This window comes from Candoia aspera, chromosome 2 (assembly GCF_035149785.1).
Source record: "Candoia aspera isolate rCanAsp1 chromosome 2, rCanAsp1.hap2, whole genome shotgun sequence".
Classification (NCBI taxonomy): domain Eukaryota; kingdom Metazoa; phylum Chordata; class Lepidosauria; order Squamata; family Boidae; genus Candoia; species Candoia aspera.
In genome coordinates, this window is record NC_086154.1 from 164,752,224 (window position 1) to 164,767,741 (window position 15,518).

The 15,518-nt window shown below is 40.6% G+C and overlaps 1 protein-coding gene across 2 annotated transcripts in view; it reads left to right on the plus strand.

The window, feature by feature from the left end:
* The first annotated feature begins 432 nt into the window (after positions 1 to 432).
* KEL (Kell metallo-endopeptidase (Kell blood group)) overlaps positions 433 to 15,518 on the plus strand; it is a 39,216-nt gene continuing 24,130 nt past the window's right edge. For both annotated transcript variants that reach the window (XM_063294725.1, XM_063294727.1), the window contains exons 1-4: positions 433 to 814; positions 9,251 to 9,383; positions 11,379 to 11,582; positions 14,748 to 14,872. In XM_063294725.1, coding sequence (XP_063150795.1) covers positions 797 to 814; positions 9,251 to 9,383; positions 11,379 to 11,582; positions 14,748 to 14,872 — 480 coding nt within the window. In that variant the 5' untranslated portion in view covers positions 433 to 796. The remainder of the gene's footprint in view (positions 815 to 9,250; positions 9,384 to 11,378; positions 11,583 to 14,747; positions 14,873 to 15,518) is intronic.

The window sequence follows — 15,518 nt, forward strand, 5'->3', positions numbered from 1 at the left end:
TGGTTGGCTGCAAGTTTCAAAAGAGGTTTGTGAACTCTCTGTTCACATTAAGAAAATATTGTGCTGGTGTCAGTCACTGAAATACGTTTCTCACTTGTTTCAGGAACTGGGGAGAAAAAGGAGGAGGATCGGTGGAAGCCAAAGCTTGCATTATTTGTACTTTAATGCTAACAGAAGCCCGAGGGCCCAGCACAGCAGGTTGAAACAGGCGGTGTGCAGAAAATGTCTCAGATCAAAGCAGGCATGCAAGGTTGTGGCAAGATGGGTAGAAGGCAGCGGCAGGACAATTGTGAAGCAAGGGAGGGTGAGCTATGGATTGAATGTCAAGTGTGGATGAGCAGTTGGACATCCTAGCATTGGGTGTGTCCCCATGTGCATGTGGGGAAGAGATAATATCCCTGGGGGTGGGGGGAAGAAAGGAGCAGAGGGAAAGGCAGAGGCTGCAGTCTGAAAACCCTTGTAGGCAATGAAGTTACTCTGCAGTCCCTGGATGAAAAAGATATGCATTCCATCCCAAGGAGTAGAAAGTGTGTTTGAATTTCACGTTCCAGGAGAAAACCATGACACAAAGGAGTGGGTGGGAAAGTTATCAGCTTCCATTTCCTTCAGGGATGTTATTTTGACCAGCTTCCCTGCCACTCCTCCATCTCCTCCTCTGTCATGCCTCCAGCCAGAGTAGGAAGAGAAAGCTTGGTCTCTGCTCTGAAATGATATTCATTGCTAACCCCTGAGGAGAAGGTGGAGTAAAGGACACAGCCAAGGAGAGAAGTTTCACAAAGAATTCAAAAGTGAAATCATGAGGACATCTCGGCAGGTAGGACGGGGCCCACTTTTCTCTCTTTGCTCATCTTATTTTAGGCATTTATCTTCTCAGGCATTAGGTATTTGTTTGCTCCAAGAGAATGTGTGGTGTGTGGACTAAAAGATACATTGCTTGCTAGCTAGCTTCTGCTATTCAGAACAAACAGATACGCGCACGCACACACACAGAGACACACACACACAAACTTTTACCAGCTAAAATCAAGCTTTAATTTGTGTTTTTGTGGGTACGTGTGTTTTCAGTGCCAGACTTGACTCTAGGATAGAGGAATTATCATTTTAGAAGGCAGTGTTCGTTGGCTTGGATCCTGGATCATTTACAGCCAGACTCAGAATTAGGGAGACAAAGTTACACATCAAAAGCTTTCAGTTTATAGCAGCAACATACATATTTTTAGAAACTAAGCATTGGGTATTCAAACAAATGCTTCCTCTCGGCAACAATAATTGTAAAGATATCGATAAAAACAAATGCAGGATACTACTTCCATCCGGCGACGTCCATTTCCCCACACTCCACTGAGCAGCAGTAATGTCTTTTTAGGGAATTAAATGTTAATATTCTCTCGTTAGTCCACTGCAGACTGTGTCGTCATTTCCTAAATGTTGAACACCAACATTTCAATAAGTTTAAAACGTGCTATCTACAACTGCTTTTCAAATGTAATGACGACTCAGTCATCCGTCGGGTTTGGCTGCACAGATCTGGGGCCTGTCAGATACTGTTGTTTAAAGTATTTGAACCCCCCACCCACTGACTATGTTGTGATAGATTTAAGTTAAACATACTTTGAAGTATGATTAATTCCAAGTGATAGATATTATCCTTAAGAAATATGAGAACAAATACTGGGTTATTATAGAAACCTAATGAGTTTTTCCTGTACTTATTACTTAGATAACTCACACATGAGGTTAATTGCTCATTTTACTTTAATGGCATATTTTGCAACAAGAACTTTTTTGATGATAGAGTAAGTATCACATACTTCTCACCTGCTTTGCAGTGAGATCCTTGGCTCTGTGTCGGTTCAGGGGGCAGCACATACTATCTGGTTCCCAGTTCTGAAACCGAACTGGGAAAAATAGCAGTCTTCCTACCATGGGAAAAACGAACAACTTTTAAATATTTAAAATCAGAACAGATTGATATTTGCAGGAACCAGAGCATAAGAAAATGCTAAATGTCACAGAAATCACTGTAGGGACCTAGAACTCACATGCTTTAGAATCTGTTTTCTTTTTAACTAGAACAGAGGAAAATTTAAATTTAGGCCAGATCACCATTAAGAATTATGTTTGCTAAATTTCACCGGAAGTGGTGCCACTGAGCCAGGCTTAGTTCCTGCTGACTATATGGACAAGTGCTGGCCAACTTGCCTTGTCTTTAGTATTCATTGATAGGTCTTCTAAAGATATTCCTGGAGGTTCTTTATATGCCTCAATATTGTTTTGAGTGAGAAGGTAATAAAATTTGGAGTGAAACTAGAATACATGATGAGAAATATCTATGACAAATCTCAGATCAACACTGATGGGTCTTTGGGCAAAGGAAAGGAAACATGACAAAGGATTAGAACTAACAGTTGGGAGTAAGAAGCAGTGAAGACTACAAGAGATTAATTTATTCATCTTTCCCTTAAACAAAATTCATCTTTAAGGCTATCATATAAGCAAGTCTGGCACAAAATATATTCTTCCCATCTCCCAACTTCTAATGATGGGAGATGGGAGACAGTGAGGTAAGCAAATGGTTAAAATAAGATTTCTCTTTCAAATTCTCTCCCAGCATTGTTTCTAAGATGCTATCCTTGATATAACCAATAGTAGTCTGTTTGCAAAGGACATTCCAGTTAGAGAGCATCACTGCCATCACTGAATCTAGCATTCCCCCTACTCTGTTCCTGCCAGGTTTGTTTATATAAGCAAGCACAATTTCTGGCATGGGGCAGAGCACCTAAACTTCAGATCAAAAGTGGAATTTTATGGAGAATTTTGAATCAGGGACAAATTAACCCTGTCATTTTACTGGATGCCCAAAATAACACTGAGTTGCCTGATGCATGCAAAGTTCAGATTTCATGATATAGACTTAACATAGGGAGAGAAAACAGCTGATATATAAATGTATGGCATTCTTTTCTTTAACATTAAAGGTTCATAATGTTGCACATTATTCAATAAAATTGAAGAATATTTCTGTACAGTGGATTTCTTTGATGAACTGATATTAACACCTAAGGCTACATATATACTAAAGTTATTTTGACTTGGAAATTAGATCTGATAATTATTACATGTTGTTTACACTTACAAGATTAATATAAAGTATGTTAATTCTGCCATGGGTTTTTTAAGGAGGCTAACCAATCTGGCCCAGCTCCGGATAAAAAAATGTAAGACTGCTCCTTTCTACCTTTGTCAGTGTTTTAGAATGGAGTATGATAAAATAGTTTTTTCTTAGAATAAATTTCCCCAAACTTCCCAGTCCATGAATCCTAACAGTTTGGAATATTAGATGTTTCAGCTCCAACTCCTATGAAGCTCACTAGATATCATACATATATGAGCCATGTACTACTATATGCTGCCTCCGTCTGCTGATTTAACCTTTGTTAACACCAAGAACCCCAGAAAGCTCTTCTTCCAAAACCTTGCCCCAAATATTTTATTTCAGGGGTCTGGCAACTCTTGCTTTATAGGCCTGCTTGCAAGGATGGCAAGAGTCAAGAATGGCATGGCAGTGGTTGTATGGCTGAAGGTGCTAGGTGGGCCTTGAGCTTCCTCCCTGCATTAATTGGTCTCCCCCTTCCTCAGCTGTCACTCTCTCTACTGTTCTCTCACACAGATTTACATTTGTGGAAACAATATGCAACACAGTGTAATATGCTGAATTCAGATTTCATTGCTAGAAAATTATAGTTTTATATAAAAATAATTGTGACAGTGAGTTCACAAGCTGACAAATGTTCTGGAGATGGTTGGTAAACAGACAATTCCAAGTTTCTCCATTATCTGTGGAAAGGTTCAGCTCCTTGCCCCTTCATAGGAAAATTGTTAAGAAGTATGAGAGTAAGACTTTGCAGTGTCTGCCCTAAGATATTCAGGCTATAAATTAGTTCTGTATGAAAAATATTTAACTTGCTGAAAATCCTGTATTCTATCCTTTTCAGTTCAAAATGTCTTGTTAATGAAGGTACTGAGAGATTCTGGCTTGGAAGAGTTGCTCTGGGTTTGAGGCAGTTGTCAAAATGGTGAAATAATTTAATTACTGATTTCATTCTTTTAAATAAGACAGCCATTGTGTGTGGTAGGGCAGACTGAAATACAGTCAGGTCTCTAAGATCCAAGTACTTCATTTTGACCTCTGAATTATATTGGCAGTGATACACAGAGATGACTGTGAGATACCTTTGTTGTTGGCAAATTTTGGGCCAGCATCTCCTTTGTTGCACTCACATCTTTCTGTTCATGTTGCTATTCCTTTCCCTATGCCGGTGTTTCTCATGCTGGCTGGGGAATTCTGGGAGTGGAAGTCCACACTTCTTGAAGTTGCTGAGGTTGGGAAACACTGCCCTATGCAGTTGCAATAACTTTAGAATACACAAGGTCAATTGTAAATGCATGTCTGTTGTTTAATTTCTTTTCATGGTTAATCAAGACATGGACAAGTAAAATCTCCCTCAAATTAAGCTCAGCTCCCAGTGACTTCATGGGCACATCCATACTGTTTTCTTGGTAGAATTATGGTAGTAGTGTGTGCATTTGTGTGTACAGAGATATAGAGATATTTAGTTTATTTAGTCACTTTTCAGGAGCATGCCTTTGTAAGGTGATTAGATACGTCAAAGGTAATACCTCCTTCAAGGACAGCCTAATGTTTGGTGACTTCATGGACCTGTATATGTGATTTTTGTTTGGTTTGCCACTGCCTTCTTCTGGGAGGAGGAGGAGGAGGAAGAGGAGGAGGAGGAGGAGGAGGAGTTCCCAGTCTAGCTTTCAGCCTTGGTATTCCCTGTAGGTCAACTAGTTAAGAACCAACCAGGTCCAACTCTGCTTAGCTTCTGAATCCAGAAATGGTTGTCCAGGGTGAATCTTAGAGATCAACTAATTAATTATGACATATGTTTGTGTAATGTCCACTTTAATAGATGTAGGTTGTCACTTTTGCGACAACAGATTTAACAGGGCTACTTCTCTAGAAATGATTAATGAATGAAGTCTCTCAGTTGAATGTGCAAATTGATCTGAGGTGATGTTACGAAAGTTTAATTCTGAAAGTTGTTGTCATGAGGACTGATGGTGAGCAGGAGGGGGCCCCTATCCAGGGGGGAAAACGCATGCATAGTACTGAGGAGTTAAGCAGCCATTCAAAGAGACACAGATCAGACCCGCCTTGACTTTGTGGTTTATCTGTCTGGGTTTTTCCCATGCTTCTTCAGTTTGTTAGGATTTTCTGTCTAATGTAGCAGTAATAAAACACTAGAGACCTACTCCTTGTCTCAGTGTGGTTCCTGACTGTTAGGACATCAATCCTAACAAACTCTACTACTCCCATTGAAAGAGGGAGGAACAAAAAAAAAAAAAGGAAGAGACATTTGGGAAAATGTCTTCGGAAAACCAGGAAATTCGGCAAGCCATCGAATAACTGGCAGCAGCATTGCAACAACATCAACAACAAATAGATCTCCAGATCAACACATTACAAGCAGCCATGCTACAGCAGTTACAACAACCTCACAACTTTCAGCAGTCTATGAGGGGGAACCAGACAGAGATTTTAGCAGCAGGCAGACAAGCAGAGGACCTATTTACAAGAGTCAGAGCTCAGCAGCAACAGGACCTGTATGCCAGGGCCAGGATGGATGACCTCCAGAGGGGCCTGCAAGACACTGCCTCCCCATTTAATGTGGAGGCAGGAATCCTCTGGCATAGCAGGTGATTATACATCCCCCCCTCATTGAGGGAAGAAGTACTGAGACTTTGCCATGACCATCAAACGGCAGGCCACAGAGGTGTTTTCAAAACTCTCCATAGAGCTCTGAGAGACTACTGGTGGCCTAAGATGACTGCAGACATAAAGGGCTACGTGGCTTCTTATCATACCTGTAGACGGGCCAAGCCTCTCCCAGGGAAGCCCACAGGACTCTTGCAACCCCTACCCACCCCCAGTAGGCCTTGGGATACAATCTCCATGGATTTCATCACTGATTTACCCCCGGCCCAGGGGCTGACTTCCATACTAATGGTGGTGGACCTTTTCACTAAAATGGTGCATTTTATTCCTTGCAAGGGCTTCCCATCTGCGCAAGCCACAGAGCAGTTGTTTATGGACCATGTTTTTCGGTATAGAGGCATGATAAATCACTTGGTCAGTGACAGAGGCCCTCAGTTCACTTCCAGGTTCTGGAGGGCCCTTTTCCAGTCATTAGGGGTCCAGATCCACCTATCATCATTGCATCACCTAGCTAGTAACGGGCAAGCCGAGAAAATTAACCAATGGTTACAGCAGTATCTCAGGTGTTACACCACTTATCAGCAAGACAATTGGCCAGCCCTGCTCCCCATGGCAGAATTTACTTATAACAACTCTGTGCAATCCTCTACCAAGATGTCTCCTTTCCAAGCACTCTACGGGGTTAACCCTCGGGTGTTGCCCACCTCCTCCCAGCAGGGAGCTGTTCCAGCCACGGCTGATTTTCTTAAAGAGCAACAAGCTGCACAGGAGTTGTTAAAGGAGCAGCTGAACAGGGCAAAGAGTGCTTACAAAAGGGCGGCAGACGCTCACAGGCAGGAGGGGCCAGCGATTGCAGTAGGAGACAAAGTGTGGCTCTCTACCAAGTTTTTGACCTCTACCAGGCCCTCCAAGAAGTTGGACTCTAAGTTTGTGGGCCCTTTCACTGTGGTACAGCAGATAAATCCAGGGGCTTATCGCTTAAAGCTGCCAGCATCCATGAAAATCCATCCAGTCTTTCACAGAGCCTTGCTAGCCAAGGACCCTCCCCCAAGTGCCTTACGATCGCAACTGCCCCCCTCCACTTCCAGTAATTGTGGAGGAGGAGGAGGAATACGAAGTTGAGGAAATTCTGGACCCTAGGAGGAGGGGAAGGGGCATCCCATATTTCATACACTGGAAAGGGTACGCTGAGGAAGAGTGCACGTGGGAAAATGCCAGAGGTGTGCATGCACCAGCGCTGGTTCAACGATTCCATCAGTTTTTCCCTCACAAACCCAAGCCTCGCACTCTACCAGAGATTCCTCACTTGACTGAGCAAGCAGAGGAATCCCAAGCAGAGGAGTTCATAAGTTGGCAACCTCCACCCCCGCCCGAGGCTCTGAGACCAGAGACAGAGGAGGAAGGGGAGCCGCAGCCCTCCACCTCCGACTTGCATTTCCCAAGGGGGAGGGGGGAAGAATCTTCTAATTATCTAGCTATTTTCCATCAGCAGCCACCTGGGCCAGAAGCGTTATCAGACCTGGAGAGCAGCAGTGATTTGTCCTTGGAGGAGTTTTCCTTTGAAGAATTTCCATCGTTGCCCAGTTCCCATGGGAGCTTGGAGGGGGAGATGGACTCTCATGAGACCCTGGAGGGAGGAAGGAACTCTGGAAGGGAGGGGGCTGAAATGGAATGTGAATCTGGAGGGGAGGGTGATGTCATGAGTACTGATGGCGAGCAGGAGGGGGCCTCTATCCAGGGGGGAAAACACATGCGTAGTACTGAGGAATTAAGCAGCCATTCAAAGAGACACAGATCAGACCTGCCTTAACTTTTGGGGTTTATCTGTCTGGGTTTTCCCACGCTTCTTCAGTTTGTTAGGATTTTCTGTCTAATGTAGCAGTAATAAAACACTAGAGACCTATTCTTTGTCTCAGCGTGGTTCCTGACTGTTAGGACAGTTGTTATGCAAGTCCTATCTGGAGTATTTGACATGACAGATGTGAATGCACTGTCTGAAGCTGCTGACTATATCGCGTGATAGCCAAGGATGTATGAATCTGTTTGCGCATTGCACAAGTAAGAGCTTGCAAGATACACTGTCACCCAACGTTTTAGAGAGCAGGGAGGTATGTGAAAGAGTTAAAAAAGAATGGAGAAGGAATTTAAAAATCTTCAGATGTATCTCCCATTACCTATATCCATGTTCTGACACTTTAGTCCTGTTGACTTAATATTTTAGATCCTACCTGAACTGTTTCATTCTGGGATTTGTTCACTTCCATCTCCATTTCCACCCATGCTCCTATTTACACCAAAACATTTCATTTCACATTAAATATCCCCAGCTTTGAATACCTTTGAATAAATCCCTTTCGTTCATAAATGTTGTAAGTTTATTAGGAACCATGCAAAATCTATGTGGTGGATTCTGGCACTGCCACTAATTCTCAGGAAGAGGAAAGCGCATTCCAGAGAGATAAGAGGATTCACAGTCCGGAAAGTATTTGTGGGAAAGCTCAGAGGTTCAGGGTCGCCCCGCCCTAGAGTCTCCCTGGTTATTTGTGCTTAGGTCAGTTACAGTAGCTTTAGCCTGGCAAGATTCTGTCTACATGTTGAGAACAGTAAAGAACTAGAGTTGGAGATATCGGCTCAGCATGGTTCTTGGCCTGGTTCCTGACAATCTATTACGTATTCTCCCCATTTGCTTGAAAACCTAACTGTGTCATCACACCTCTAATTCAACTTTCCAGAGTAAAACAAGAAAAGAGGAATTTTGTGATCTAAATGGACTCACAGGGACCTCTCTCGCCTTTAAAGGGAATATGAATTAGACAATTTAGTCAATCCTGGAAGTAAACTAGTCCTGCTTCATGTAGAAGCTCCCCTCTCCATGGATCCTGCTGAATAGGGCTCTGGTTGCTCTGCTCAAAAGTTCTGTTTTAATGGTATCGCTACAAGCAATGACTTCCCAAGCACTGAAAAATGATGAAAACGAAAGGCCTCATTTGCTTAAAAAGTGATGTTCTAAGTTCTGGGCCTTGTTAATTGTATAAGATTTGCACTAATAAAAAAGAAATGATTCTTCTTAGAAAGTATGAAGTATTCAAAGAGATTTATCCTTCACTAAAATATAAGTCGTCTTTGTTTAGCATTGTATTAGAAATCAATCATATTCAAACATCAACAGCAGCATGAATGTTTTTAAATAATTCATTGATATTTTAGAATAGAAAATAATATTCAGTGAGGAATTGTTGTGTAACTGCACTTCCTATATTTCTGATCATGTGTAGAGAATTGTGACCATCAAAATATTGTTGAACTACCACTCTTAGCATCCTCCATTAATTCACTAGTTCACCATCTGTGTTATGATACTTGTTACCTGATTTTCACCTGATTTTCAAACTTCTCCTGATTTTGCTTCCTGGATAAGGACTAGTCCTGTCTACACAAGGTATTAACTAGTTGCTGTTTTTCTGATTCCAGACTGATGAAGGCCCAGGAGGGACCATGCAAAGATGCTCTCGAGGAAAATCTCTGTTCCTTTGTGCTCTCCTCTTCAGTGCTGTCATTGGTCTTGTGGTAGTCATTGTCTTCTCCATCATTAGATGTGATCTAGGTATTAGAGTTTTCCTTTTTTCTGACCTGTTTGTCCATGTGAAGGCTCTGCCCTTAGCACTGGTTCTCTCCATGTTAAGCATGGAAAATGAGTGACAGAGGCACTTTCTCAGACTGAGGGAATCCAAAAAATGTCTAATTAATTCTGAAGTGCTTCAGAAAGTTGTTTTAGAGTAGTTACGATAACTGAAGGTTATGAGAGCTGGAATCCTACACAAGAATTTAGTCATAAGCTTGTTGGGATTCTAGGAGTGAGCTGCTTTTGATAGGGGATCAATTGCTCCTGGTAGTGTATATATGCTCTTCGTATGTGTATCTGACAGAGCGTATTTGGCTGAGATGCTAGCAAAAAACTGAGAGAAACTCTCCTTCAGGCTAGTATTCAGAGCAGCCTGACAGCATGAGAGGGAAAATGTGGGAATCACATTTTAGACATGCTATAACAGTTTTAATGTTTACTTACCAGAATGAAAGAATAGTGCTTTATATGGATAAAGAACTTTACCAATGCAGCTGTGGATCACCACAGAATTATGAGAGAAGTTGCACATATTTTTTTTGCAAACATTGCATAGTGTGAATATTGTGATATGGAGATCACATAAACTTCTCCCTCCCTCCCTCTAGAAAACTCCTAGAAGACTCTTGTACCTTAAATTGCATCTTGAGAATCCCAAGATTCCCTCGTTTATCATAGTTTCTCAGTGAGGATAGCAGAAATATCAAAACACATTCCTAGAAAGCATTTAGTCCGCTATTAGTAATTTTACCCTATAATATTGTAAACATCTGCAAGAGAGCATTGGTGATGTACCTTCAATTCACACAGATTGATGGTGAAGTTCCATAGGTTTAGTTACAAGAACTCCATCCTACAAGGGTCTACTTCCTACTCCCAGATTCTCTGCAAAGGGCATGAACAGATTTTTAAGGTTTAAAAATACAGTTGGCTATTGTACAATGCACTGTCATACTAAAACATGATATCATCGTATTTTAAAATATTCATGAAATCTTTCCCTGTATATTCAGTGTAAATATCTTCCTTGTTGTAACTCTAGATATTCAGTTACCACCTTTTAGAAGTTACCATTTCCCTGACGCTTCATTGATGAAACAACATTACTGAAGCTAAATATGTATGCCCCTCAAATGGAAGAAAGAACTTGAGGAGGGAGTGGGTGGATGTTAATAAGTTACTTCTATTGTAGATTGTGCTTAGCCACCTATAGTGCTACTAATGATACTGAGATATATGGCTATGTCAGTACTGCGCAAAAGTTTTAGGCATATTGCTTTGATTTGGATTTCTCTTCTGTTCGCTCACTTTGGATTTTGTAAACTGATAAACATAAACAATTACAATATATATTTTTGAAAGCACTCTTACTTTACAGCATTTCTTCACACCTGCCTAAAACTTTTGCACAGTACTCATGTGATCTAGCCCAACTTATGTATGTCACTTTTAAGACATTGTGGGAAGTACATTCCAAGGGAATCTGGTACATAGGTTTTTCTGAGCAATGTGGAACTTACTTTAAAAGAACCAAAAAAAAAAAAAATTTCAAAGGAAGAAATACATGGAAAACACCCATTAAACAAGTGCCACTTTGCTGGAAATTGCTCTTTATGGAAGATCTCAGTAGTTTTTTTACCCCCAGAGACTGCATCTCCCCAGGGGCCTAGAAAGCAGGGAGGAATTTCATCACATTCTTAATTTCTCTCTCTTTCTCTCTCTCTCCCCACCCACCTCATTATCTAAGATTCTAGACTCAATGAAATCTCTGTTCTGCCTCCGGGGCACAAATTCTAAGCATGGTTCATTATATACTCTTATTTTCTCTAAGGAATTTTATTATTCCTGATGTAGAAAGTTGTACATATACTGTATGCCATGGGTTTTCTGGTGGTTATATTATAAGACAACCTATGCTTTTCAATAAAGAGAAGAATTGTATTAAAATTCCTCCTCCCTGTTCCTATGTTTTTCCAGAAAGCTGCAATACTACATCGTGCCTTGTGCTCCTGGCAAGATTGCAGAAGGCTCAGAATGGCACCATTGATCCTTGTGAAGACTTCTTCAATTACGTGTGTGGCAACTGGGAAGCTAATAAAACATGGGGCATGGACATGCCCTCAGTGAATGTGTTTGATGTACTTTTGGAAGAAAACCATCTCATCATGAAGAAGCTTTTAGGTAGAGGGAAGAGACAGATGGTTACTTCTATGGCCAGAAGCTTCTGCAGATCATTACTGATATCTTTGAGGGCAAAGAGCAGGAACACATTCTAAATAAGACTGCAAGTAGTCATACCATTAATGAAGATATAACCTAGACATGGATCCAGTAGCACTAAGATTGTTCACACCAAGTACTCATTATCAGAGAATCTACATGTATCCAGAATTGCAAGTACAACAACTTGCAACAGAACAATTTTAAAACCAGTTCAGATAGTAATTTTTTATTTGGCAAGAGTATCAGTAGATAACATTTCTAAATGTATCCAGTTGGAGGGGTGAGGAGGACTTTAAGCTATTCTTTTCTATACCTATTCCTTTTAAATCTGTTTATTCTTTTAAATCTTGGTTTATTCTTATTCATGCCCTACTGTAAACATCATTTTGGGGACTTCTTTTTGATTATGTTATTTCATCGCGATGTTCACTTTGATGCACAAATTATGATTCATTTATTCATCCTACTTGTAATACAATTACTAAAGTCTCTGGTGTTTGCAGTGGTATATTCTTTCTACTGTACCAGAGTTTTTCAACCTGATTGGGGGTTTTCAGATTGATGAGGTTCTGTTAGAGGCTCTTGGCAAAAAACAAAGAGTTGAGAAATGTTCACTCAAATGCAACCAATTTTTTATTGCTAGAGTTTTGCCCCTTGATCAGGGATTCTGGGATGATGGTGATGATGATGATAATTGCAGTGATTTTAATGAACAGGTTCTGTGGCCTGAAAAAGTTTGAAGCCCCCTGCACTATGCTATGCCCATCATCCTCAGCTTGAGCCATTTGTAGTGACACTAGTAACTCATAGTTTCCATGTATCATTTTCGCCAGTTCCAACTGTCTTCCTGGCTCTTCCTTTCTCAGTTCCACATATCTATGACCTCTGCTTCTTCTGCTTCTCCTGCTCCTTTCTGCTAAAGAAAAATGATGCCCAAGTTGCCTAGCATAAAAGGAAAAAAAACATTTAAATACCATTAAAAACAGAATTTTCAAATGGGAAAAAAAACTCTAATAAAGCATAAAGAATTCCAGGGGCCAGACTGAAAAAAGTCCATTTGAGGCTCTTTTTGAATGCAGAGAAAACAGAGACAATCACAATTCAGGACAACGAGAGTGTGTTCCACTGTGCTTTACCTTCTGTATTTGTCAATTGTTCTACAGTAAGCTACTCTGAGTGTTTGTGTAAACAGAAAGGTAGAGTATAAATTCAACAATACATAAAATCAAATCAAATGACACAAGGAAAGATTATTTCTCAGGTGCCAGACAAGTCGGTCTCCTCAATAAGAGTGTATAAAGAAAGGTCTCTCCTGTGGATTTCAAAGTTTATAATGAAATAAGAGGTCTTTGCACTCAGCAAGATCATAGCCATTAAGTGTTTGAAGTTTTAGATCGCTACTTCAAATGGAATCCTGAAGGCCATTTTCAGTGCTGGTGTTAGGTGCTCTCAATGCATCCATACCTCAAAGCATACTAATAGGCGTATTTTACACCAAAAGAGTTTGCAGGTATCCTTTGAGCATATCGCATTAGTCTAGCTGTGGTGTAAACAAGGTACAGAATAACCATTGCAATATCCAGTTGACGCAGGAATGATCATCTCTAGTGCACAAAACATAGATCAGAGTTTACATAATTGCTTTTGGCATGTTAGCTTGGAGTGTTCATTAATGGGCCTGCTTTTCAAAACATGGCTGACTTTTCCCATTTTTCTTTACCCTTCTCTTATTGAATCCTAATCACTCTTTGGTTTCATTCCATCAGTAAATCTCTTAAGGTCAATATCTTTCCTTTAGAATTCTTTCTCTGCTTATTGTCTTTTTGCCTCAACTCCTTTCCCCTGAAATCTTCTTCTTCAGCCCTATTCACTTTCTTCCTTTGGTTCTTTTGCTCAGAATAATACCTGTTTCACCACCAGCCCCCTTGTTTCTTGCCCTGCATCCTGGGAACTGTTTCCCAGTTCCTAGCAATCCCTCATGTGAGTTTTTTAAATCCAGCCAAATAACTTCTCTCCCAGAAATAGGTCACTTAGAATTCCCTGAGCAACTGCATTTCTTTGTGCCTTCGTATCAACTTACCCAATTAATAGAAATTCTTTATCTCTGTAATCATAATATTATTGAATGACATCTTTGGGGTTTTTCTTTGGAACTCTCCAATGATACTTAAAAAGTCATCTTTAGCCTTATTCAAAAGAAAGGTTCATTATGTAAACACAACGGGAAAGTGAAAAAATTGTGACACTCAGACCTTGGTTTGTGCAGCCATAATGTCTCCATGCTGCTCCTTCACACATGCACTCTTCCTTCTTGCTGCATCCTTCTCTGGTGTAATTTTTTCTATACTTACTTCTTTACCTATTTATTCCATTGAAGTCAGTAGTCCCACGAACAAGTAACCTGAAATACCTCATGGCCTTAAGTTTTAATTGACTCATTTTGCTGCTCTGAATATCACGCCATCTGATATTTCTGAATATGGAAATAGACTACAGATGGAACCTCTTCCATGGGTGGAGGAAGGGCCATCACCTCCAATCCTTGTCCCATAAAAGACAGTGGGAATCTAACACATCTGGAGGAAGCTGGTTGGGTAAAGGAATGGGAATCTAACACATCTGGAAGAAGCTGGTTGGGTAAAGGAATGGGAATCTAACACATCTGGAGGAAGCTGGTTGGGTAAAGGAATGGGAATCTAACACATCTGGAGGAAGCTGGTTGGGTAAAGGTAGTTCTAATGCAGTAAAGCAGACATGTGAATGCCAATACATAGGGAGATGCTCATCTGTTCTTATTGAACTACATGGATATAACCTTAATATGATTTGACTGAGTCTTAATTGAGGGTTATTTCTGCTAATCAGTCAAGCTGATTAGTCAATCCACTCTGATTCTTTTTTAAAATGGATAATCTTAAAGTAGATTACAAATAATATAGTATGTTGCAGAAGCCTACAGTATATAGAAATACAAAGCAGCATTATCAAAATGAAGGGATTCTAGCCTTGCTGTTTCACCATACATTTTATAGTTTGCCATCTTGATATGAATTTGGGCTGTGGCACATTTTTTAGAAATAATCTCCCAACTATTTTGTAATTCACCTGCCTTGTCTTCTTCAGAGGAACCACAGCTTGGGGCTAATGGCTCAGCAAAGGAGAAAGCTGTGCTGTTCTATACCTCTTGCATGAATACGGATCAGATTGAAGCTCAAGGTGCTGAGCCTTTGAAGGCGCTCATAAATGAGGTAATCACTGTACACTAATGTGGCTGTCTGCTTTTGCTGAGGCATAGATGTGTCCTATTACATGTTCCATCTTCTTCATATTAGCATTGAATATAACAAGTGTGATCATTTACTTTCTGGCCCTGAAACTCAAATAATTGATGGTAGGTTGTGATACCCCTGTTTCTTGCTGTTAAAGCTTCTATACTGCCTATCCTATATTTCTGCCCTTATTTCCTGTCACACCTTAAATTCTGTATCTGCTTAGATCCATCTCTCATTGCCATTATTGCTCCCTTATTTGCTATTCTTTAGTTGATAGTTTCCTCCCTATTGAAATGTCAACTCTCAGAATGTTAGTGACTGGAATTGCTCATTTAAAAAATGTATTTAATCTGAAAGATTTAAATTTAAAGATGTAGTGGTATGTAGGAATAACTTTGGGAGACAGGGAGAAGAACCGTAGCCAGGGAAACAGTCAAGAGGCAGCTTAGCTGTAGCAGGAATGGGGGTGTGGCAAACATCTCAGAAGGAGTCCTCCCTAGTTTCTTGGACTGTAAAGGTGATGGGGGAGAAATGGACTTTCAGACTGGCAAGATTCTGTTTTATTGTAAGAGAGTAGAATTAGTTCATATGGGCATGCTTCTTGTCTGGACTACTTCACTAG